Source organism: Callorhinus ursinus, unplaced genomic scaffold, assembly GCF_003265705.2.
Source record: "Callorhinus ursinus isolate GAN/ISIS: 27379988/994484 unplaced genomic scaffold, GSC_fseal_2.0 scaffold49, whole genome shotgun sequence".
In the NCBI taxonomy this organism is placed as follows: domain Eukaryota; kingdom Metazoa; phylum Chordata; class Mammalia; order Carnivora; family Otariidae; genus Callorhinus; species Callorhinus ursinus.
The window spans coordinates 6,551,356-6,576,186 of NW_027397111.1; the positions used below are offsets into that span (position 1 = coordinate 6,551,356).

General features: G+C 43.1%; 1 protein-coding gene and 1 non-coding gene across 2 annotated transcripts; both read left to right on the forward strand.

Annotated features, from left to right (window-relative positions):
* Positions 1-7,290: 7,290 nt before the first annotated feature.
* EIF4G2 (eukaryotic translation initiation factor 4 gamma 2) lies at positions 7,291-18,513 on the forward strand. Its single transcript, XM_073883004.1, has 23 exons — positions 7,291-7,383; positions 7,734-8,124; positions 9,036-9,162; positions 9,476-9,541; positions 10,205-10,345; positions 10,914-11,016; positions 11,750-11,881; positions 11,969-12,035; positions 12,120-12,271; positions 12,639-12,749; positions 12,935-13,018; positions 13,101-13,199; positions 13,484-13,625; positions 13,733-13,893; positions 14,245-14,358; positions 14,895-15,020; positions 15,174-15,278; positions 15,367-15,582; positions 15,673-15,931; positions 16,265-16,469; positions 16,595-16,806; positions 16,894-17,015; positions 17,682-18,513. The coding sequence occupies exons 1-23, from the start codon at positions 7,291-7,293 to the stop codon at positions 17,745-17,747; spliced, it is 3,294 nt and encodes a 1,097-aa protein (XP_073739105.1). The 3' UTR covers positions 17,748-18,513.
* LOC112806395 (small nucleolar RNA SNORD97) lies at positions 14,411-14,553 on the forward strand. Its single transcript, XR_003203861.2, has one exon. It is a non-coding gene; the product is annotated as a small nucleolar RNA SNORD97 (small nucleolar RNA).
* Positions 18,514-24,831: the final 6,318 nt, after the last annotated feature.

Below are 24,831 nucleotides of genomic sequence, written 5' to 3' on the forward strand. Positions count from 1 at the left end.
GGGGGAGTGGTAGGCAGAGGGAGAGGGAGAAGCAGGCTCTCTCCACTGAGCAGAAAGCCTGACATGGGGCTCCATCCCAGGACCCTGGGATCATGACCTGAGCCAAAGGCAGACACTTAATAGGTTCAGCCACCCAGGCACCCCTAAGTTAAAGATCTTGAGAGGAGTTTATTCTCAATTATCTGAGTGCAATCGTATGTACCATAAGAGAAAGAGAAAGTTTTGTGACACACAGAGGAGAAGGCAACGTGAAGACAGAGCCAAGGGAGATGCAGCCATAAGCCAAGGAATGCCAACAACCACCAGAAGATGGAAAAGGGAAGAGATGGATTCTAGAGAATTCTCTAGAACCTCTGTAGGGAGTACGGTCTTGATAACACCTTGATTTTGGACTTCAGACCTCCAGAAGTGTGACAAAGTTAATTTATGTTGTTTTCGACCACCCACTTTGGGACCGTTTGTTATAGCAGCCACAGGAAACTAATGCAAGCATCTTACACATTGCATGCAGAAGTGACCAAAAAAGGGACTCCTGGGTGGCTTAGTTGGTTAAGCGTCTGTCTTAAGCTCAGGTCATGATCTCAGGGTCCTGGGATCGAGTTCCGAATTGGGCTTCTAGCTCAGTGGGGAGCCTGTTTCTCCCTCTCCCTGCCACTCCCCCTGCTTGTGCTCTCTCTCTCTGACAAATAAACAAAATCTTTAAATAAATAAGTGACCAAAAAAAAGGAACATCCCCATTGTAGTTAGTAATGTTGCTATAGAAAAGAGCTTGGGGCACTTGGGAAAGTATGAGATCCTGCCACAGTCTAACTGAATTACATTGGAAAAGTCACCTAACCTTCAATTTCCCTATCTTTGAAATGGGAAATGACACTTCCCTACCTACCCACATGATTTGTACTGAGACTCAAATAAGAGAATATATATATTATATTCAATAAATATTCACTGATGTTTACTATATGCCAGAAACTGTTCTAAAAGCACTGTGTCTAAGGGATGTAACAGTGAAAATGACAGGGTTCCTGCTGTCATTCAGCTTACATACCAATGCAGTAAGCAGACAATGTACAAGAAAGAATGTAAAATCATTTCATACAGTGATAAGGACTATGAAAAAAATAAGTGGAGGGGTGCCTGGGTGGCTCAGTCGTTAAGCGTATGCCTTCGGCTCAGGTCATGATCCCAGGGTCCTGGGATCGAGCCCTGCATCGGGCTCCCTGCTCGGCGGGAAGCCTGCTTCTCCCTCTCCCACTCCCCCTGCTTGTGTTCCCTCTCTCACTGTGTCTCTCTCTGTCAAATAAAATCTTAAAAAAAAAATAAGTGGAATAATAATGATAGAGTGGCTGGAAAAAGAAATATTATATAGGATGATCAGGAGGGAAGGCTTTTCTAAAGAGGTGACCACAGTTGATAAAGCTGAGTCCTAAATTATGAAAAAGAGCCAGCCATGGAAAAAAACTGGAATAAGAGCTTTTTGGACAGTGGCCCTTGAAAAAGAAGTAGCTATAGCTTTTGCATGTTGGAGGAAAAGAAAGCTTTGCAGGAACTTGAAATGTGTGAAGAACAGAAAAAAAGACCAGTGTGACTGAAGTATAGAGGACAGGGAGGAACGTGATAGGAGATAAAGCCAGAGTGATATTCAAGGACTGGATCATGTAAAGCTATGTAAGCCACAATGAGAAGTTTGGATTTCACTGTGAATATAATGTATATCCATGACCAAAGGGTTTTTTTTTTTTTAATTTTTATTTATTTGACAGAGACACAGCGAGAGAGGGAACACAAGCAGGGGGAGTGGGAGAGGGAGAAGCAGGCTTCCTGTTGAGCAGGGAGCCCAATGCGGGGCTCGATCCCAGGGCCCTGGGATCATGACCTGAGCCGAAGGCAGACACTTAACGACTGAGCCACCCAGGCGCCCCTTATGACCAAAGGGTTTTAAACATGGAAGCGGTGTTATCTGATTTTCATTTTTTAAAAATGACTGGATTCTGGGTAGAGAATGTATTAGAGAGCAAGAGGTGAAGTTGAGAGACGAGTTAGGAGGCTGTTGCAGTAATCCAAGCTAGAGATAATGGTGGCTAGGTTAAAGTGACAGCAATGTAGACAAGAGAAGTGGATGAACTTAAGATATATTTTGGAGATAGTGGTGGCAGTAGAACTTTGATGCATTGGATATGGGAGAAGAGAGACAAGAATTAAGAATAATTCATAGGGTTTTGGCCTTAGCAACTGGCAGATGGTGAACAATGGAGGAACATCTATTCTGAACATGTTAAATTTGAAATGCCTTTCAGATAGCCAAGGGGAAATTTCAGTAGGCAATTCGATATATATATCTATAGTTGCATGGGGGGAGGGATGAATCAGAGATGGAGTTATGAATGTGGAAATCATCATCATGTAAATGGTATTTAAAATCATAGCATAAGGGGAAGTATTCAGAGGGAAGAGAAGAAGGTCCAGAATAAATCCTTGGGTACTTTAATATTTAGAGGTCAAGCAGAGGAGGAGAAGCCAGAAAAGACAGCTGAATTGGTGAAGGAGACAATGAGGTAGGAGGAAATCCTGGAAAATGTAAAGTCACCAAAGCCAAGAGAAAAATGAATAAATGTCAACAGGATACTATGCATAAATATTTTCTCAGCTCCTGCTGTGTACAAAGAACTCTACTGGAAATGCAAAAGCAATGTTCCTGATCTCAAGGACCTTTTGATTTTGGAATGGAGATAAAAATAAGCCCCATAAAAATAATACAGTACATAGCCTTCTGATTTCCCTATCTTCAGGTTTGCCTTTCAATCCGTTCTACTCCAGGCACAAGGTTGATCTCCCTAAAACAGCACTCCAATCAATTAAAACTGATTAGCTTTAAACTAAAAATCATCAGAGTTCTGATCAGCTCAGGAATTTTCTTTGCCCATATAGACAGTCCCAAGTCATCATTCTGGCACTCAAGGAAGGATGGCCGCAGTCTCATGAAACCTTTTAGCACTTTTCTTGGTGGCTCAGTTTAGCATTTGTTCTATCCTTCCCTGTCCTTGTATGTAATTGGTGTATGTATCTTTTGTCTAGATTGTGAGCTCCTTAAAGACATTAAGCCCAAGGTCCATGTCTAGTATGTTAACTCATTAGCTTTATTTTTTTTCTGCCAAGTAGACAAAGAACTCCAAATTTTAGTCATATGATATAGAACACCGGTGTAATAATGAAGCAAAATTTGAGTACCATAGAACTAAATTATGGATAACTAGGAATGGAGGAGGGATGTGCCTAGGAACAGGGAAGTAGTCTAAAACAAGTTTGCAAAGAGCCTTTTATACCAAACTAAGGAGTCTGGATGTTATTCTGTTATGGGAAACCTTACTGAGGTTTTTTGAGCAGGGCAATTATATACCCATATCTGTGCTTCAGAAATGAATTGGTAGAGGGGATAAATGAGAATGGCCTCAAAACTGGAAGCAATGGAGAATTAGTAGAGTGAATTTTTTGAGGCAGCAATACCAGTTTAACTGGCTCTATGAGAGAAGATTGTGTGTCTGGGAGTGGCGAAAAATATGGCCATCAGAGAGGTCGGGTAGGGCCAGAATATGAAGGGCTTGAAAGCTAGGCAAAAGCATTATGACCTGGGATCCCTGGGTTCTAACGCCTGTTTCCCTACTTGGGGAAAGTCCTTTATCTTTTCTAGAACCCAGTTTCCTTTTCTTAGGGTTTTCTTCAGCTGTAAAATTATTTGCTATGGAACTCTGACCTGCTACAGTAGTTCTCAAACCTTAACTGTACATTGGAATCACATGGAGAGCTTTAAAAGTGGTTGATGCCTGGATCCCACTCTGAGAGATTCAGATTTATCTGGTCCTGGATGCACCCTGGGCATTGGGGCGGGTGGTGGGGAGGAGGGGGTGCCTGGCAGTCTCAGTCAGTAGAGTGTGTGACTTTTGATCTCGGGGTCTTGAGTTCAATACCCCACGTTGTGTATAGAAATTACTTAAAAATAAAATATTTTTTAAAATAAATAATAAAAAAATAAAAGGTCCTCAGGTGATTCTACTGTGCAGCCAAGGTTGAGATCAACTGATGCAGAAAATAGTGAAGCACTAATATTCTTGAACATGGTGGCTAATATGTTGGGAAAAAAGTGTTTTAAGGAGGACTAATATGAGTATACAGAGTAAAGGGGAAAGATTATAGGAGACCAACTGGAAATTTCCAATAATTTAGGAGAAAAATATACTAAGGCCTAGATTAGCATGTATGCAATAACATTGTAGGGAAGAAGATGAATGTAGGGAAAAGATGATTTAGAGGGAAGTAACACAAGCACTTAGTAATTAATTGAATATTTGTTACATGTGGAAAATAAAAGACATTTTGGGGAAGGATGAAATTTGTGTTCATGGTCAAAAGGAAAGAGAAAATGTAGTGTCAAGTTTCTAGTATAGAATAATAGTGGAATCCTTAGCAAAACTAAAGTAGTTGTCAGTTGGTTAATCAGTATTATTGATAATATGATAACAGACATTAGGTAATTATTATGTCTGGGACTATGTTATGTGCTTTACATACATTAATCTCATTTAATCTGTACAACTCTATAAATACTGTTATTCCCATTTTACAGATTTAGAAACTAAGAAGAGAGAGCAGTTAAATAATTTGTCTAATATTACACAGTAAGAAGTAGAGAAGGTAGTTGAACTAACCAGTCTGACTCCTTTTCCTTATAATAGGAAGATGATCAGTTACATACTGAATTGTTTTGAGTTTGAACAAATAACTCAAAAAAGCAAAATGGCTGTAGAGGCCAGACAGGAACATAAATGAGTGGATCAAATCAGAGTTAACTGTGGTGAAATGAAAACATTTAAATGAGGCAGTCACTACTCAGCTATACTTAAATGTTGCCCTGTTGGAATTTCGGGCCCAGTATTGCCATATTTTAAGATTTTTCATGAAAAGATGTAAATCTAGATTTCTGTGTAAAATCTCCTAAAATTTAAATGTCAACTAATTCAAATGTTTAAAATTACTGTGTGGCCCAAATGAAATATGGCTACAAGTGTGCATCTCTGATCGATAATAGGCTGTTAGAAATTCAGAACTGAACTTAGAGATGTGAGCCCGAGATGTATTAGGGGGAATCCTTAAGCACAGAGAAGTAGCAGATGCTCCAGGAGTTGTATGTGTTAGAATAATAACCAGCATTTGACATGACTAGTTAAAAGAATGCAACAATATATGAGTTAACAAGTCAGTCAGGACTCTTAAGAGTTTTGCAGTCTTCTAGAAAACTGACATAAAATGGAAATGTTAAAACTAGCAGATTGAAGTGGGTGTATTTAAAATTCAATTTTCTATAAACTAAAAGCTAAATTCCAGATAATGACTTGAATTTTCATACATCCATGATGTGATGGAAACATTTCAAAACTGTGAATCTCTCTCCTGATTGAAAGATAATTGAAAGATTACATTTTATCCATATTTTCACCTTTTTACATTGGGTTACTTTCTCCCAGCCCAGTTTCTCACACACACTGCGAAGTCCATAGCAGAGGGGTTGGTTCACAATTAGCAAAGATTAAGTAAAACCTTTTTTATTTTTAATTATTGAGTTTCAGGCTCCTCAAAAGACCATCCTGGTTTTAGGGCTCAGTAAATACTATCTTTGAAATCTAGACTAGTGTTTTTGAACATTATTCCATTAGATTAATGTATTATCAATTATGAAGAATGTAAACCAGTTATTTAAAAATAAAGTATCACAAAAATGAAAACATTTTTGCAAACTGTAAAGACCTGTAATAATATTATAAAGAAATATTGTTCTGGTGTTATTTTGAAGCGACAAGGGTCCTGAAATTACAAAGTGAAACCTCTTGTATTTGAAACACAATTTTCACCCTTCCCCAAAATGTCTTTTATTTTCCACATATAACTAACTCCAACAATGAGATATTTTTCACTTAAGTGAAATTGACTTAATAGCAATAACTGTAGTAATATAATGAGGGGTAATGATCAGCCTCATGTACGGCAAAGATCTAAAGATGCTGGAATTGTGTTAGAAATCTTCAGAGCCGCACCACACCCCTCTTTTATCAGGTTTAAACGTCCTAGGACAAACTGCAACTTTCATGAAGACTGTCTTACCGACTAGGTGCTTTCAACACCAAGAGCTGTTTTGACATGTCAAACGTTAAGTCTGGTCTTTGAAAACCTTGCCCTTTATTGGACTCTTTAAAAGATATGCATGTTAAAACAGTTTCTTGCTTTTGATACACATTGTATCAAGAACTGCATGTTCAAAATGAAGATGGGAAAATTTCTGCTAAGTATATGGAAATATGACTCCATTTTTGTATAGCCAGGACTCCATTTTCATGCAGCTAAAATGTCGCAAACGATGGAACACTTCATTTTACGATAGCCCTACTTTAAAATATTACCTGAGAAGTATTAATAGTTCATCCTGCTGGCTTTGAAAAGCCTAATCCTATTTGTTATGGTGGAGCTTACATAAAATGGAAATACACAGCTGACAGTCTTCAACGTGCTTAAAAACAAACAAAATCCAAAAAACAAAAACCCGGGAGCTAGCAATTAAAATCCTCCAAACGCCCGCGCTCCGCAAACAGTTATTCCAAAGAAGTCTGGTATGGTCTGGGTATTCCTCCGTGACCGCTGGCCGGACATTCCTTCGGGAAAAGCTGCTTCTCGTGTGAGGTACAAAGACAGTAAACTCCTTCCTTTTATCCCTTTCTCATTCACTCTGCAGGGGGTGGAATAAATAGGGAGCTGAATGAAGCCTTCTTTACGCATCTGGGTGCACCGTCTTGTTTCCTGAACCCTATCCTCCCGGCTCCCCCACCTAAAGCTGCCGACGCTGAGCACCTGGAGACCGATAGTTATTCCAGGCACTGCGCCCCGGGGGCGCCAGGCCTCAAACCTCAGGCCCGTCCCGGGAGGCCCAGCCTGCGAGGGGCAATCACGGCGCCTTGGGGGCGCCAGGAAGATCAATGCTCTGACACGCCACGGACAGGAATCCGGTAGGGTAAAGGTCCCTCGCACCCCACCCCACCCCCCATTCTGAGAAAACGAGGTAGAGGGGAAGGGGACTGAACAACTCGGGCATGGGGTAGAGTCAGGGAACAAAGAGACAGGAGGAAGATGAGACAGCCACACCAACGCAGACTCAGAAGGGCTCTCCGACTTTACGCAAGTGGCCCACATCTCGACCGTGCTCAGCGCCCCTTACGCCACTAGCTTGGCTTCAGAGCCTTCGCGAATATGGCTTTGCGCACTGCGGCGGCACTGCGCCGCAACCGAGCTTGGCCCTGTGGCTCCTCCCCGCCGCTCTGCGAGGATTGGTGGCAGGCTGAAGTCCGGCTGCTGATTGGGCGGTGAAGGAGCCATTCGGGGCGGCCCTGGTGGGTTCGGCTGCCCAAGAGTGATAAGTTCGGCTTCAGACACGCCTCAGCGCCAGCAGCGAGTCGGAGCTCTATGGAGGTGGCGGCGAGTACCGGGTGGTGGCTGCAGCAGCGACTCCTCTGAACTGAGCGTTTCCAAGCCGTTCCGACTCCTTCCTCCCCCTTCCCTCCCCCTTTTTTGTTTTCCGTTCCCCTTTCCCCTCCTTTCCCTGTCCCCGACTACCGGATCCTGAGGAGGCAGCTGCGGCGGCAGCTGCTGAGTTCTCGGTGAAGGTGAGTGGAGCCGCCGCCGCCGCCGAGTAGAGCGCTCTAAAATGGCCGCCGTCCCCTGGCCGCTTCTTCTCGAGTGGTACAAAATGGCGGCCGCAGGCGGAGACGGGCGGGGCGACCCTTGTTAGCGTTTTTTCCGCTCTTCAGGCACCTAGAAATTCTTCACCTTTGTTCTCCTATTGCGTTGCTGACGGAGTAGAAGGAAACCGGCAGCCGTGGCGGCCTCCAGCCGTCATCGTGGGTGTCGGTGGCCGGGGTCCGGGCGGGCCTCGGCGCTGGTGTGCTCGGACGGGAAGAGAGCGTGGCGGGGCTGCGCGTGCCGCAGCGGGGAGCGACGTGCCGGCCGGCGGGGAGGGCCCGGCCGTTGGCGCGGGACCAGCCGAGGCGCAGGAGTCCCGGAGCCCGGCCTCCCGGCGGGGAGGCGGTATGTTGAGGCCCCGGTGCGGGCGGGGAGCGGGTTCCGCCTGGGACAGGAGAAGAGGGGAGAGAAAGGAATCTGCGTCCTTTTGTCAGCTGGGAAGGGAATGGAGAGGCGGCTGTCAGTCCCTCGGGGATTTATGGGGAAGGAGGGGGTTCGCTCGGAGGCGGCGGGTAGGAAGGAGGCCGCCTTCCTGCCTGGAGAACAAAGAGCGGGGCGCTGGGCCGGCGGGGGCGGCCTCCGTTCCTCCCCGCCGGGGCTTGCCCCCAGCGGCTTCGCCGGGAGGCTGTCGGAAGCACTTCCCTAACTCCAGCCTGGGTGGGAGGAATCCACTGCTCTTTTGTTCCCAGGAAGGGGAAAAATGGGCGGAGGTTCCTGCTGCCATGTTGCCCGTGTCTTCTGCCTGCTGAGTGCCAGCCACTGTACACCCAAGTCCCTCTCGCATCTTCCCGGATGCCCTCTGTGCGGGGGTGTTGAAAGAATGGACAGTGAAGAAGACTCAACAGCCTTTTAGTTAATTCCTTATCTAGTCCGCTGGGCTCGTCGTCGAGGCAGTGAAAGCTTAGGACATTTCCCACATAATGTGCTCGTGTTGATGGAGTTAGATTTTCTGTTATTGATCTCAGTGCTTAGTTCTCAAGAGAGTGGCTCTTTCAGAAGGTTTGTTCGCAGGCGGGATGTTATGATTCTGCGAAGGCTCTTTGCATCTTTGAACATAAAGGGAATTTCCAGGTGGCTAAACAAAATAAAATCTGTCCATTTGTGTTTGAGTACATTAAATTTTAGTCTTAGATCTATCTGCAATGCAGTGAAAGCTCAATCAACTGCAGTGCCAGGATCTAAAATATATAATTGAAGGAAGGTTTATAGATTGGAATATTAGCAGTGTCTAATTTTGGTACTCTCTCTCATTCTAGGTTTTTCATTTCTCCCAACCTCTTCCCTCCCCACCCCATCCATTAATATTATTCTTTTGAAGATTCTTCGTTGTCAAGCCGCCAAAGTGGAGAGTGCGATCGCAGAAGGGGGTGCTTCTCGTTTCAGGTATGTGTGGATTTATTTTTGGCAATTGTTATGAAGAGGCTAATCACAAGATTAAAAGAATTAACCACACCAAATAATTCTGACTTAATGTGCTGCAAGTTTAATGTGTAATAATGCCATTTATTTTTTTTAAGTTCTTAAATTAGCATTATCTTCTGTTTGCCATCTGGAGGATAAATCATTTCCAGTTAGGCCCAAGTTCAGTCTTCATCTGTGGTGTAATTTCTGAAATACAGAATAATTCAAGAGACCCATTAGCTCTTTTAGGTGAGACAGTTGGCATACAGTTTTTGTTTTTGTTTTTTTTTAATAGTGCTTCTTCGGGCGGAGGAGGAAGTAGGGGTGCACCTCAGCACTATCCCAAGACTGCTGGCAACAGGTATAGTAAGTGTGTAGTAACAATGAGCTTTATAAAACAGATGTAGATGAATAGTCTTTCTCATGCATAAGAGTACATACAGCAATAGATATCAGGAATCTTAATCCTACCGGGCATGGTTTCTGCTACATATCCTTAATTTAGAATATCAGCTCTTGATTGTTCTTTTGGTAAATCACTGAATTAGGGCTCTCAGACTGCTATTTTGTTCCCTTAACTCTTTGGATTATTTTCACTAATGTTATTTCTGAAATCAGAAATTATTATCAGTTATCCATACTGATTGGTAGTAAAGTGTAGTATGCATGCAACATGGTCATAGGACTTGAGAAGATGTTCTTAAGGTGTGGCGCTTGGAGCAGCAGCATTGGCATCATCTGGGAATTTGTTAAAAAGGCAAAGTATCTGGCCGTGTCCCAGCTCCAGTAAAACAAACTGGGGGTGGGCCCAGCAGTTTGTCTTAACAAGCCCTTCAGGTGATTCTGATGCTCACCCTTTGAGAAGCACTGATTGTGAGTTGCTTAATTGTAAGGGAAGTTGAAAAAATGTAAACTTTCTATTTAGAAAGATGTCTGATCGGTATGACATTTGATATGTCACAGTGCTAGGGTTTACATTTAAATTAAAACTTTAATTTTAATTATATATCTTAATTTTTACTAGCGAGTTCCTGGGGAAAACCCCAGGGCAAAACGCTCAGAAATGGATTCCTGCACGAAGCACTAGACGAGATGACAACTCCGCAGCAAACAACTCCGCAAATGAAAAAGAACGACATGATGCAATCTTCAGGAAAGTAAGAGGGTAAGTTTATAGATCGGTTTTGTCTTTTCTAAAAGGAGGGGGAGGGGGAATGAGTTGGCTGTGTTTTTCTTGTGTATGTGCTATATTATCCAGGAGGCAGTGTTCATGTCCAAAGTGTGTATTTTAATGACTGCCAGTGTTGGCAGTTTTATCTTAAATTGAAGGCAGCAGCATAATAGGTATCTTGAGGCTTAAGAGTTGCAGTCATTGGGTTAAAATCCACAAACCTTCTGTCCCGATGTTTCCCATGCCTGGTGTGTAACACACTGAAGCATAATGGTCTTAGTTCCTGGATTTTGGCCTTGCTAATAAGGAGATTCTTGTTCCCTGGGTTTTGAGATAGTGAGAAAGATTTGTCAAACAGCTGGGAACCCCCAGCAGGTACAAACATGATCTGAATAGTAGTGCGAGGTTTATTTTAACATCGCCTTGGCTGGGTGGGTAAGAGGGTGGTAGGTCTTAGATACTCCCTGATGGAAGGAAAAGATGAACATAACTTAAAAGTTGTTTTTCAATTCTAATTCTTTGTGTGTTGCCTGACACTTCAGTGTGATTCCTTTCTCCCCAGCATACTAAATAAGCTTACTCCTGAAAAGTTTGACAAGCTATGCCTTGAGCTCCTCAATGTGGGTGTAGAGTCTAAACTCATCCTTAAAGGGGTCATACTGCTGGTAAGTTAAAAGTTGGTTTAACTGAAAGTAAAATAGTTAACAAACCCCAGGGGGTTTTTTTGGTACACTTGGACTGTTGTTTAAAACTCAGGCGTGAACTGTTGATTTTAAAGAACTACCAACTTTTAATGGCATCAGATTTAAGAGGTGAATGTTTATTTTTATATTGAAGTATAGACAAAAATGTTTCAGGTGTACAACATAAGTGATTTGATAATTGGATACATTAAACTGTTTACTGCAAGTGTGTTTGTCCTTTGTCATAAAAGGTGCACTTTAAATTGTACTAAAAAAACATGTTCATATTACGTTTGGAGAGTGAAGACGGGCTAAGCACAGCTATTCAGGTTTTGGGGTTTTTTTAATGTTTTTCTTTCTGTGGAAAGCCTGTTTTGGTCTTAGAAATGAATCGCAGGATAGTTGATAGTAAGATTCCAGTGTCAGTTTATAGCTTCAATATCCCGAGATATTTTCAACTCCTGGTGGTGGGTTGTTACTCATAAGATCTGTACAGTTGGACTTTTTTGGTACCATCTTAGAGCTAATATATAAGTGCTTGTATTTTTCCAGGCTGTGTGCTAATGATTTTACAAGGTAGAGGAGGCCTAGATTTTGTCAGAAAGTTACCACAGGATTTAAAGATCCTTAAGACTTGCAAGGAAGTATTAAGTTAAAGTGAGGGTTCTTGCAAAAAGTTGCCGTGTTTAGTTTAAAACATGCCTATTTTCTGTAGATTGTGGACAAAGCCCTAGAAGAGCCAAAGTATAGCTCACTGTATGCTCAGCTATGTCTGCGATTGGCAGAAGATGCACCAAACTTTGATGGCCCAGCAGCAGAGGGTCAGCCAGGACAGAAGCAAAGCACAGTAAGTGGTGGTGTTTGCTTGCTTATTTTAAAATTGATTTGAAAGATTTCATTAACAAAACCTGCCAAATGTCTTTGTTTCCTATAGACATTCAGACGCCTCCTAATTTCCAAATTACAAGATGAATTTGAAAACCGAACCAGAAATGTTGATGGTGAGAGTTTATATTTGATACTTAGTAGTACTGTGTATTTTCAACTTTATTCTGAAAGCTGACTTTTTTTTTGTATTTCTTCAGTCTATGATAAGCGTGAAAATCCCCTCCTCCCCGAGGAGGAGGAACAGAGAGCCATTGCTAAGATCAAGATGTTGGGGAACATCAAATTCATTGGAGAACTTGGAAAGCTTGATCTTATTCATGAATCTATCCTTCATAAGTGCATCAAAACAGTAAGTATGGATTTTGGTTTAGATCAGTCGTTGGGTACATCGTCATTTGGGGGAAAGTCTCATTATAATTGCTTTGTGCCATTGGAGAATGTTGGTAGGCACGTTAAATATTTCAGATGACTAGCAAAACTTAAATGTTATAAACAGGTACTTAAAGTACACGGTGTGTTTTGTAAAGTACAGATAGAATTACCTACTGTTAAAACTGCCTAATTTGGAAGGATTTCTTCTGTGCAGATCAAACAGTACTGTACTTACTACTGTGTATGATGAGTGTGCTCTCTGTCAGTGCAAACATAAGGAGAAGTGTTAAAACTATAAACCAAGTAAGATTTTTGTCAACCTGTGGCGTTTATTTCTTCGGTAGCTTTTGGAAAAGAAGAAGAGAGTCCAACTCAAAGATATGGGAGAGGATTTGGAGTGCCTCTGTCAGATAATGAGGACAGTGGGACCTAGATTAGACCATGAACGAGCTAAGGTATGTGTGTTGCTGACAAAAGTGGTATAAGTAGCTTGTTTTAATTTTATTTAAATGACTTGATTTTGTGATACAGGGGATTGTCCCATTCTTGATTATAAACCGAGAGGTCTTAACATACTTAAATGATGGTATTCATTTGCCATAGCATTTTTTTCTAATGAGGTATTTTTCTATTTTATTAGTCCTTAATGGATCAGTACTTTGCCCGAATGTGCTCCTTGATGTTAAGTAAGGAATTGCCAGCAAGGATTCGTTTCCTGCTGCAGGTAAAACTGGTTTAAATATGTTGATAAGCTGAGTTCTTCTCTTGGGGAATATTAAAACTTAATAAAACTTTTTAAATTAAAGGATACCGTAGAGTTGCGAGAACACCATTGGGTTCCTCGCAAGGCTTTTCTTGACAATGGACCAAAGACGATCAATCAAATCCGTCAAGATGCAGTAAAAGTAAGATGCCGATGGTTTGTTTGGTTTTTTTTAATTTTTTAATCAAGTGGTTTTTAAATTTATGAAACTGCAAGGATCCTATTAACATTTATTTGAGTGAGACTCCTTACTGGTGGAGCTTAATGTTTTTAGTTTCTTGTGTAATATGGGAAGAAGTTATATATAGAAATTACATAATTAGCACTCTAGTAGCCTAGAAGTTGTTGTTTTTCTCAGTTATAAGGATTTTAGTTTTATGTAAAATAGTGTCTAGAATCAGGTGTTTATTCACTTTATTTTTAAAGGATCTAGGAGTGTTTATTCCTGCTCCTATGGCTCAAGGGATGAGAAGTGACTTCTTTCTGGAGGGACCGTTCATGCCACCCAGGATGAAAATGGATAGGGACCCACTAGGAGGACTTGCTGATATGTTTGGACAAATGCCAGGTGATTGTGACTGAAACTGGTTTCGATTAAAAAAAAAAAAAAAAACTTCAAACACTAATAGTAGCAGAGTTGTAAAGAGTTGTTTGTTCATCTGTATGTATTTTAAGGTAGCGGAATTGGTACTGGTCCAGGAGTTATCCAGGATAGATTTTCACCCACCATGGGGCGTCATCGTTCGAATCAACTCTTCAATGGCCATGGGGGACACATCATGCCTCCCACACAATCGCAGTTCGGAGAGATGGGAGGCAAGTTCATGAAAAGCCAGGTAAGAAAACATTGAGAATGCTTAGATAACAAGTATTAAATCCAGTAATGTATGTGATTTACTGTTCGTTTTTTTAAAAGTGAAAATATTTTAGGGTCGTGTGTTTTTCTAAACCAAATTTATTATCTATGACAGTTCTTAAAACTGGGTGAGATACCCTTAAGATTGGTAAAATCACAGCACTTTATTTGACAGGCTAGATTTTTGTTCTTCCCTTGTTTCATCTTTTACTTCCTCTGGGCAAATTCAGTTTAAACTTTCCCTATGGCTTGGCTCATCCCTTTGGTACTTGATTACCATAATTTGTGGACTCCTTTTTATCTAGACTTTCTTTCTCCCTTTCTAAAATAGGGGCTAAGCCAGCTCTACCATAACCAGAGTCAGGGACTCTTATCCCAGCTGCAAGGACAGTCGAAGGATATGCCACCTCGGTTTTCTAAGAAAGGACAGCTTAATGCAGATGAGGTACATTTGCCTGTGTTACTTATCTACCAAAGTTTGTCAAATCCGAAATCGATTGCCCGATGATTATAAATAAGACGCGTTATTAAGAGGACTTAATGCTGGAGTTCTTCACCTTCTTCTTTCTTTTCTGTACTACTTTTTCTTTCTTTGGATGTCCAGCGTCCTATGAGCGAAGATTATGAGATATGAGGGCAAGTCTCTTAAAAGTCTTCAGTTAGAACAAAGAAAATGGTTGTCAAGATTTCGACTGCGATTTTCCTGTAAACTAATTTTCTGATTTTTAATATCTTAGTGATGCTTCTCCTAGGAGAATTCTAGTACAAATATTAAGATTTGTTGACCAGTATCTTTTGTGTGGATCAGATCTTTAGTTTTCTTGCCTGAAGTTACATTAACATGGAGCAACTTTTTCAGCCATCAGTACTCAAAATTTCTGCCTTAGGTTCTAGGATGTTTGTATATGCTGAATTGAATTGTAGGGTGTTGGATCTAATGTTTGCCAACTGCATGTTGTCGGTTTTTGTTTTCAATTCTAGATTAGTCTGAGGCCTGCTCAGTCGTTCCTAATGAATAAAAATCAAGTGCCAAAGCTTCAGCCCCAGATAACTATGATTCCTCCTAGTGCACAACCACCACGCACTCAAACACCGCCACTGGGACAGGTATGACTGCAATATGACAACATTTTCTCTTGATAGAGTACTTCTGAAGATTTTGTGTGTGTGTGTGTGTGTCTTCCCTGTAACTTCATGTGTTTTTTTTTTTTTTTTAAACATTCATACCTGGGTTTTTTTTGGTTGTTTTTTTTTTTTTAGACACCTCAGCTTGGTCTCAAAACTAATCCACCACTTATCCAGGAAAAGCCTGCTAAGACCAGTAAAAAGCCACCACCATCAAAGGAAGAACTACTTAAACTAACTGTAAGTTTCAAATAATCACATAGTCTAATTCGTGGCGTGTATCTGAGATAGGAAAACACTAAAGATATTTGGATTATGTTCTTTTCAGGAAACTGTTGTGACTGAATATCTGAATAGTGGGAATGCAAATGAAGCTGTCAGTGGTGTCCGAGAAATGAGGGCTCCTAAACACTTTCTTCCTGAGATGTTAAGCAAAGTAATTATCCTGTCACTAGATAGAAGTGATGAAGATAAAGAAAAAGCAAGTTCTTTGATCAGTTTGCTCAAACAGGAGGGGATAGCCACGAGTGACAACTTTATGCAGGTACAACACTTGTCTGATTCTGTGAGGACTCTTTTGCATTTATATTTGAGAATTGATAAACTGACTATGTTATGTATTCCTTCTAATAAGGCTTTCCTGAATGTATTGGACCAGTGCCCCAAACTGGAGGTTGACATCCCCTTGGTGAAATCCTATTTAGCACAGTTTGCAGCTCGTGCCATCATTTCAGAGCTGGTGAGCATTTCAGAACTAGCTCAACCACTGGAAAGTGGCACCCATTTTCCTCTCTTCTTACTTTGTCTTCAGCAATTAGCTAAATTACAAGATCGAGAATGGTTAACAGAACTTTTTCAACAAAGCAAGGTCAATATGCAGAAAATGCTCCCAGGTAAGAGAATGCTGGGGATTTTTGTTTGTTTTGAATAGTAAGTCTAGAGAGTCTTGGTACCTTGAGTGGTTTTATATAAATCATTACACTGTTTGATTATCCTGTCCAGATAATCATAAGCATTACCACAGGCTAGATAGCACCTTTTATAAAAAGTGATTATGATTTAATGACTTTTCATTTGATCCAGATACTAAGTGTTTCCTTTGCTGGGTTCTTTATTCTTTTATGTTAATCTACCTATGGGAAATAATTTATGAAGCCGTTCTCTATAGACAGGCCAACCGGCTAAAATGAACTACTTGATGATGGAGATGGCTTTTCTCTCTTCAGAGATTGATCAGAATAAGGACCGCATGTTGGAGATATTGGAAGGAAAGGGACTGAGTTTCTTATTCCCACTCCTCAAATTGGAGAAGGAACTGTTGAAGCAAATAAAGTTGGATCCATCCCCTCAAACCATATATAAATGGATTAAAGATAACATCTCCCCCAAACTTCATGTAGATAAAGGATTTGTGAACATCTTAATGACTAGGTAAGAAAAACTCCAGAGTTAGTGCTTTATTGACTAGAAAAATGTCTTCAGGCAAGAGACTAAGAATTGTCTTTCTTGAGCTGGAAAATTTTGCTTTTGGGTTCTAACAAGATCTTTCTCTGCAGCTTCTTACAGTATATTTCTAGTGAAGTAAACCCACCCAGTGATGAGACAGATTCTTCCTCTGCTCCTTCCAAAGAACAGTTAGAGCAGGAAAAACAACTGCTGCTTTCTTTCAAGCCAGTAATGCAGAAATTCCTTCATGATCATGTTGATCTGCAAGTCAGTGCCCTGTATGCTCTGCAGGTGCACTGCTACCACAGCAACTTCCCCAAAGGTGAATGAGGGGCTGGGGGGACGGTTGAGTGGGGGCCACGTCTCCCCAACAGCACACTAGATAATGGGATTGCATGTTGTCTTGTAGGCATGTTACTCCGCTTTTTTGTTCACTTTTATGACATGGAAATTATTGAAGAAGAAGCTTTCTTGGCTTGGAAAGAAGATATAACCCAAGAGTTTCCTGGGAAAGGCAAGGCTTTGTTCCAGGTAAATCTTTTGTTGGAGGCATTTTAGTCTGCCTTTTTCAATTTGCTTGGTATTTTGCATCCTATATTTGTTTTAAAGGCTCTTCATTAGTTTTATCCGTATCTCCTCTTCTGCACTGTTGGAAGCTTTTCATCGCTTCATGGCTTTACCTCATTGTGCTGTTTACTCTAGTTTATGGAAGGGTCTGTGGTTTTCCAGGGGGACAGCCTTCTCCACAATGTCTTTTTGTGAGAAGCATCTGTGAAGCCTTTATCATTAGCCCTGTTCTTGGGGAATCTGAGCAATTCTGGGGTAGGGCTGGAAATCTACTTCTAGGACTCTTCCCCCCGCCCCTGCTTAAACCTATTGTAGGTTCAGGACAAGCCCCTGTCCTGTACGAAAATGAACCTGCAAGGTAACTGGAAGTAGTGTCCCAGAATTTGTCCAAGCTCACTGGCTATGTACTGCTTCCCAAATATGACTCCACACCTTTTTAAAATAACTTCTAGCCAATAGACAATATTAGCAGTATGTTCTGAAGGCTTTAGCAATCCTAAAAGATAATACTACCTAAAACTTTTCTCCTCTGGTTATGTTTGCTAGCTCGGTCCTAAATCAAAACTATTGGTTTGAGTTTTTCTATCTTCTATAAGTGTGGCTTAATTTTGTGGAATGACAAATTCACAGGTGAATCAGTGGCTAACCTGGCTAGAAACTGCTGAAGAGGAGGAGTCCGAGGAAGAAGCTGACTAAAGAACCAGCCAAAGCCTTAAATTGTGCAAAACATACTGTTGCTATGACGTAACTGCATCTGACCTAACCACTGCGAAAATTCATTCCGCTGTAATGTTTTCACAATATTTAAAGCAGAAGCACGTCAGTTAGGATTTCCTTCTGCATAAGGTTTTTTTGTAGTGTAATGTCTTAATCATAGTCTACCATCAAATATTTTAGGAGTATCTTTAATGTTTAGATAGTATATTAGCAGCATGCAATAATTACATCCTAAGTTCTCAAGCAGAGGCAGTCTATTGCAAGGACCTTCTTTGCTGCCAGTTATCATAGGCTGTTTTAAGTTAGAAAACTGAATAGCAACACTGAATACTGTAGAAATGCACTTTGCTCAGTAATACTTGAGTTGTTGCAATATTTGATTATCCATTTGGTTGTTACAGAAAAATTCTTAACTGTAATTGATGGTTGTTGCCGTAATAGTATATTGCCTGTATTTCTACCTCTAGTAATGGGCTTTATGTGCTAGATTTTAATATCCTTGAGCCTGGGCAAGTGCACAAGTCTTTTTAAAAGAAACATGGTTTACTTGCACAAAACTGATCAGTTTTGAGAGATCGTTAATGCCCTTGAAGTGGTTTTGTGGGTGTGAAACAAATGGTGAGAATTTGAATTGGTCCCTCTTATTATAGTATTGAAATTAAGTCTACTTAATTTATCAAGTCATGTTCATGCCCTGATTTTATATACTTGTATCTATCAATAAACATTGTGATACTTGATAAGAGTTGTGTGTGACTTAAGTAGCAGCCACAAATTTATGAAGACTACTCCTATCTTAGATTTGAGGACTTGGGAACTTCCATGGCAAGACACAGAATTCAGAGGTAAGTCTCACGAATTTAGATGTGTAGCAAAAAACTTGGTATCATTTCTAAGTAAAAACACTAGCCTTGGTCTGCACTGCCCTACATCTGATCTAGTTGGCCCTCCTCTAGTCTGATCCAATTTCTTGCAACTTTTGCCCTTGCTCATTCTGCTCCTGCCTCCTGGGATGTGCCATGCATTCTTCTCACCACCCCATAACTAGAGGACCGCCTCCCTAAGACTCAAATGTCAGGTTAATTCGTAAGGGCCCGTCCCCTCTATTGAAAAATGTAACAACACATTCTTGATATACCTCTTCCCCCTTTTTTACATTTGCCATGTCCCCCATTACTGTGACTTAACTGCATATTTATATGTGACTTGAGCGTGTGAGATTAAAACTTTTTTGTTCACTGCTGTTGCCGCAGCACCTAGAACAGTACCTACGCACAGTAAGCATATTTACTGAACCAAATCACACATTAATGAACTTACCCTATGTGGCAGGATCTGGACATTAAAGTAGAACTCAAGACCTGAGCTCTAAGACTGCATTCATCCTACTACTTCAGAGCAGTGAGATCTTAAGATTTGTTTCATTCCTCTTTTTTTTTAAACGGGGCCACGATCACTAAAGGTAATAGAATGTCCCTAGCAAGAGTGCCTTGCACAGGAGGCGGCATTTTAATACATGTGAATTCATGCTTTACCTTCTCAGTAGCTTCTGCCTTTTCAGAAGAGCTGCTTCCATGCTAAGCTGCCAATCCGCAGACAAATCTAAGGGGCATTTCTCAGTCTTAACTGACCTATCAAAAGCATGCAACAGTTGGTTATTTGCCTTCAGGCTTCTAAAGGCTCTTTTCTAGCCTGCAGCGTGCATGTTACTTACTATGTTCAGCTCCTAGAGCGCTCCAGTTTCTTCTACATGCTGAAGAGTCCAAGCCTTCCCAGGTCATCCAGCAGGTGCATCCAACAGCTGGACATTTCCCCACTGGTTCCCACATTCTGTCTTCCATGATGACTAGCTGAAGCCCTTGACTTCAACCCCATCTCCCCTGCACTGCCCAGTCCAGGCCCCACTGTCTTAAGCCTGAACTATTGCAATTGACTTAAGGGTCGCCCTCTAGTTCATTTTGCTCTCCTTCCACTCCCTTCTTAACATCACTGTTGTAAAACTGGTCCTTCCTCTGCCCTTTTAGTGGCCCCAAGTTTTCCTCAAGAAAATACAAATTAACAAGGGAGTGGGCGCCTGGGTGGCTCAGTCGTTAAGCGTCTGCCTTCAGCTCAGGTCATGATCCCAGGGTCCTGGGATCGAGTTCCCCATCGGGCTCCCTTCTCAGTGGGAAGTCTGCTGCTCCCTCTCCCACTCCCCCTGCTTGTGTTCCCTCTCTCGCTGTGTCTCTCAAAATCTTTAAAAAAAAAAAAATAAGGGAGTTACCTGCTGTTTGTCCCTTTACATTTTTTTTTCTTTCCATCTGTTTGTGGGGCTGTGAGAGCCCTTGTTCTCCTTCACTGTTCCACCTCTCCCTCCATCTTAACTTCTTACTCATCCCTTCAGGCATTAGCATAAATATCCCACATTTGGAAAATTTGCCTTTCTCTGCCAAGATTGAGGAGTTTGTACCAATCAAGAGTTCGTGGTTGCTGGACAGGCTAGAAAGGGAATTTATTGGCATCTCACTTAAGGGATGCAAAGGAAGCCCAGAGAACCAGGCTTAGAAATGAAGGGGGACGAAGGGAAGCTGGGTTGCCTGAACTACAGAACTCTGCTAGAGCAGTGCTGTGAGCATCCCATCCAAACCCAGAGCCTGTGCCAGCGTCTGACTTTCCCAGGGACACCAGGGCCAGGTTCAGGGCTCCAGAGAGAAGCCCACAACTGACTGGGCTTGGATCATGTGTTCACCCTTTACTTTGTTTACTGGAGCAGAGCACGGATCTGGCCTTCTGGGTTTTGCTGTGTCAGGCAGGCCCAGACTCCTGTGAAGACTGACAGTGTAGGAGGGAAGGAAGAACTCGAAACGGGTAGAGAGCCAAAACAGTCATCTGCTATGAGGCCTCTACTCCCGCTCCCCATCTAGCACTTCACCCCGCTGCGTTGTGACCACCTGCTTACTGCCTGCTTTTCCACGGTGCTGAGAAGAGCTCCCGGAGGCTGGGGGAGTGTCTCTTGTTCATTCCCCTCCCCAGGCCTTAGCACTGTGCTGAACACAAGTACCAATAAACGGATGGAATGCAACAATGAATCCAGGTTTTGTGGAACCTGAGTTTTCTGTAATTGGGGCAGGAGGAAGAGGGTCCAATTACAAGGCAAGCCTGTCCATTGTGGTGCTAACCAGGCGAAATCAGCCCGAAGCCCTCAGTCTTGCCAGAGGAGTGAGCTCAATGCCCCTGTGCGGCTCTCAGAGTCCTGAATTCTTGCTGGGTTGGCTAAGATTGCGTGTACAAATGCTTTGAAGTTATACTCACTGATCCACTCCATAAAGCTATGGGAGGAAATCCTGACACCCAGCAGATCACCAAACCAGTCCACGAGCACAGGGAGGTGCAAGGGCGGACGTCTGCAGGCCGCAAGAGCCGTGGCCTTGGAAAGGGTCACAAGTCTCACCACACTTGGTGGTTCTTGCTGTGGGGCACGGAGAAGACACGACACTCCCCAGCTCCACCATGACTGCTGATACAAATAATGTTTGTAGAATTCTTACCTAATAATTTAGGACAGCAAAAAAAAAAGATGATGCAACTCTTAAACAACACAAACTACAAACTTGGGGTCAGGGTCCAGATAGATTCCTCTGTAAGATTCTGGTCTTGAACTTAAGCTCACTGACTTCATGGCAACTCTAGGAAGAAGTGACTACAGTTGATACCCTACAGCGTGGTAACTGTCCCGTTCTGTACCAGATCTGCTGCCACTCCAATTACAAAGCACTCAGCTCCCCACATTGATTTATTCCTTCAGACATTCAGAAGTGAGCACCTTAGCCCCGCCAGCCTTGTGCTAAGGGCCGGGACACAGCAGGAGTAAGACACCATCTCTGCCCTGCAAGCACCCACGATCTGGTGGGGGAGACGGCCAGGAGCGGACCCTGTCGCCGTGGGCAGGTGATGGGCCTCCTCAGCTGAGAGGAGGAAACTTGCTGGAGAAGCTGGAACTTCAAGAAAGAGTCACTCTCCTGACGAGCATTTGAGGGAGGGCTCTCCAGGCAGAGGCGGGGAACCCGACTTCCACCTTCCTCCCGGCTCCACGGAGCCCCCATCTCCCTTCTCCTCTGCCCCAGAGGCAGAGTCCACCAACACTCCTGAGTGAGGGGACATCTTTCGTCTGCTGCTGGAGGTGGCAGTGCACAGCTGCATCAGGTACCAGCTCTGCAGTGGGGCCAGGAGGACAGGGAATTCCAAAGCTCCCTCACCTCAGTACGTTTAGAGACAGCCTTCCAAGGGGTGTCCTCCAAGGAAGCGCCGGGCTCTGGTCAAGGAGACATCTGAGCACAGAGCAGAGAGGAGCCGAAAGAGGACCCAGAAGGCACACAGGCTGCCCAGACCCACAGACTGTCCTCCCACCCCACCTCACCTTGGGTTAGTCCAGGAGGACGGGACAGAGCCAGGATCAGGCTTCCTGTCTCCATGGCGCTCTCTGCTCTGGGCTCACCAGGAGAAGACACTCCACCCCTCCCTGGAGGAGGATACAAGGGTACTTGTCTTGAACACCCCAAGAGAAAGGACCAAACCTACCGGACATGTTCACCAAGGGGGTAGCAGGGAGTGAGAATTGGCTTTGGGTCGGTCCCCCTGTCCACTGCAGACGATGCAACAGTGTGACCGATAAGCAGTGAATCCTCGAGGGCTGCTCATGCCCGCATGGGACTCAGAGCCTGGTTTGGTCTATGACTCTAATTACTTGGGAATCTCAGCTTCCCAAGTAATTAGTCCCATGCTTAGGCCAATTGCCTCACTTCTCTGGGCTTCATCTGCCTTATCTATGAAATCATCCTTGGTTTGGCCTCCTAGGGTCGTTGCGAGGAACCAGACATGTAATGAAAAACTGTTCGACAGGTATGGGATTACTCTACGGGTCCATTCATCTCAGAAGTATTTATGGAGAACCAACTACATGTTGGGCACTACTCCAGTGCTAAGGATGTGACAGTGAATGAGGCAAAGGCTTCTTATGGAGCACACATTCTAGCCAATAGGAGAGAGAACAAGTGTGTAGGATCCATTAGAAAGTGCTACACATAGAGAAATAAAACAGAGTACCAGGGAGTGATGTGAATGCTCGCTGAAATAGGGCATTCAGGGAAGGCCTTATGTGCAAGTGACCCTGCAGCAAAGATCTATATAAAGTGAGAGAGTGAATTATGCAGGTATCTGGAGGAAGAACCTTCCAGGCACAGGGGAAGCAAAGCCAACAGCCCTGAGATGGAAACACACAAGGGGTGTCTGAGGACCAATGAGGGAGCCAGTGCAGCTGAGCAGAGAGCAGGCGCTGAGGCTGGAGAGAGGCTGGGGGCACGGGAACTAGCCAGACACAGTGAGGACTGCAGCTTTTATTCTAAGTGGGATGGGCGGCCTTTGGAGGATTGCTAGTATTATTTATTAATAATGATAATCATTTGAGACTGGAGGAGCAAGATGGCGGAGGAGTAGGAGGCCTGGATTTTGTCTGGTCCCAGGAATTCAGCTGGATAGGGATCAAACCATTCTGAACACCTACGAACTCAACAGGAGATCGAAGAAAATAGCAGCAACTCTGAACAGAAAAGCGACCACTTACTAGAAGGTAGGACGTGCGGAGAAGTAAAGCTGAAGCAATTCGGAAGGATAGACGGTGGGGAGGGGGCCTCCATCGGCCGCTTCTGGCAAGTGATAGAGCCGCGGAGCCCAAAATCGGAACTTTTAGAAGTTGGCTCCGCTGAGGGACGTTGCTCCAGTGGCTAAGCAGGGGGTGGAACCCTCGCGGGACAGTGTGGTCTCAGGACCCTCGGAGTCACAGAAAGACCGGGGGTGCCTGAGTGCGGCAGAGCTCCCAGGTATCGGAGCGGGGAAGCCGGCTGCAGAGATGGAGCCGAGGCGCGGGCTGTCAGCTCGGGGTTGCCATAAACCGTGATCTGCAGCACAGTTGGGCCACTGCTCCTCCAGCAGGGACCCAACAAGCGGCAGAGCCGGGGAGACTCCTCTTCCTCCCCCGGGAGGAGGGGCGCGGGAGCGCACCGCAGGGATCTGCTGGGTTTGGAGACTCCACACGGGGTCGGGTGCCAGAGATAGAAACACTCGGTCACAGGCCGGGTGAGCACGGAGTGCGGCCGGAGACTGGGGAGATGGGAGTGATTGACTGCTTTTCTCTGGGGCTCACTAGGAGCGGGGCCCCAAGTTCTCAGCTCCTCCAGGGCAGAGATTGGGAGGCCACCATTTTCACTCTCGTCCTCCAAAGCTGTACCGAGAGCTTGCAGGGAACAAAAGCTCCCCAGAGCAAACCCGAGCAGATCACTTAGCCCGGACTGGCAAGGGCAGGGCAATTCCGCCTCTGGCAAAGACATTTGGGAACCACGGCAACAGGTCCCTCCCCCAGAAGATCAGCAAGAACAGCCGGCCAAGACCAAGTTTACCGATCAATAATAATGGCAGAACTCCCTGCTAGGGGAATATTGCACATAGAATTCATGGCTTTTTCACCATGATTCTTTAGTTTTTCAAAGTTAATTTATTTAATTTATTTTCTTTTTCTTTTTTTTTTGGGATTTTTCTTCTTTCTTTTTTTTTTTCAACCAACATCTTATCTTACCGATTCCTTTTCTAAAATTTTTTAATTTTCATTTTTAGTCATATTCTATCCCTTCATTGTATTAACCTTATTTTTTGTATATATGTAACTTTTTCTTTCTTTAAAATTTTGGGATACAGTTTCTTCTAAAGGACCAAAATATACCTTAAATCTAGCGTATGATGTTGTCCTAGTCTCTCACCTGATCACATTCTTTTTTTTAATGAACTTATCAATTCTTTTTTAAAATCTTTTTTAATTTCCATCTTTACCATTATAGTCCATCCCTTCATTGTATTTACCCTTATTTTTGTATATATATAAGTTGTTCTTTCTTTAAAATTTTGGGAGGCAGTTTCTTCTAACGGACCAAAATACACCCCAAATCTAGTGTGTGGCTCTGTTCTATTCACCAGCCTGATCATATTCTTTTTATTCTTTCTCCCCTTTCTTTCCCCCTCCAGTTTTGGGTCTCTT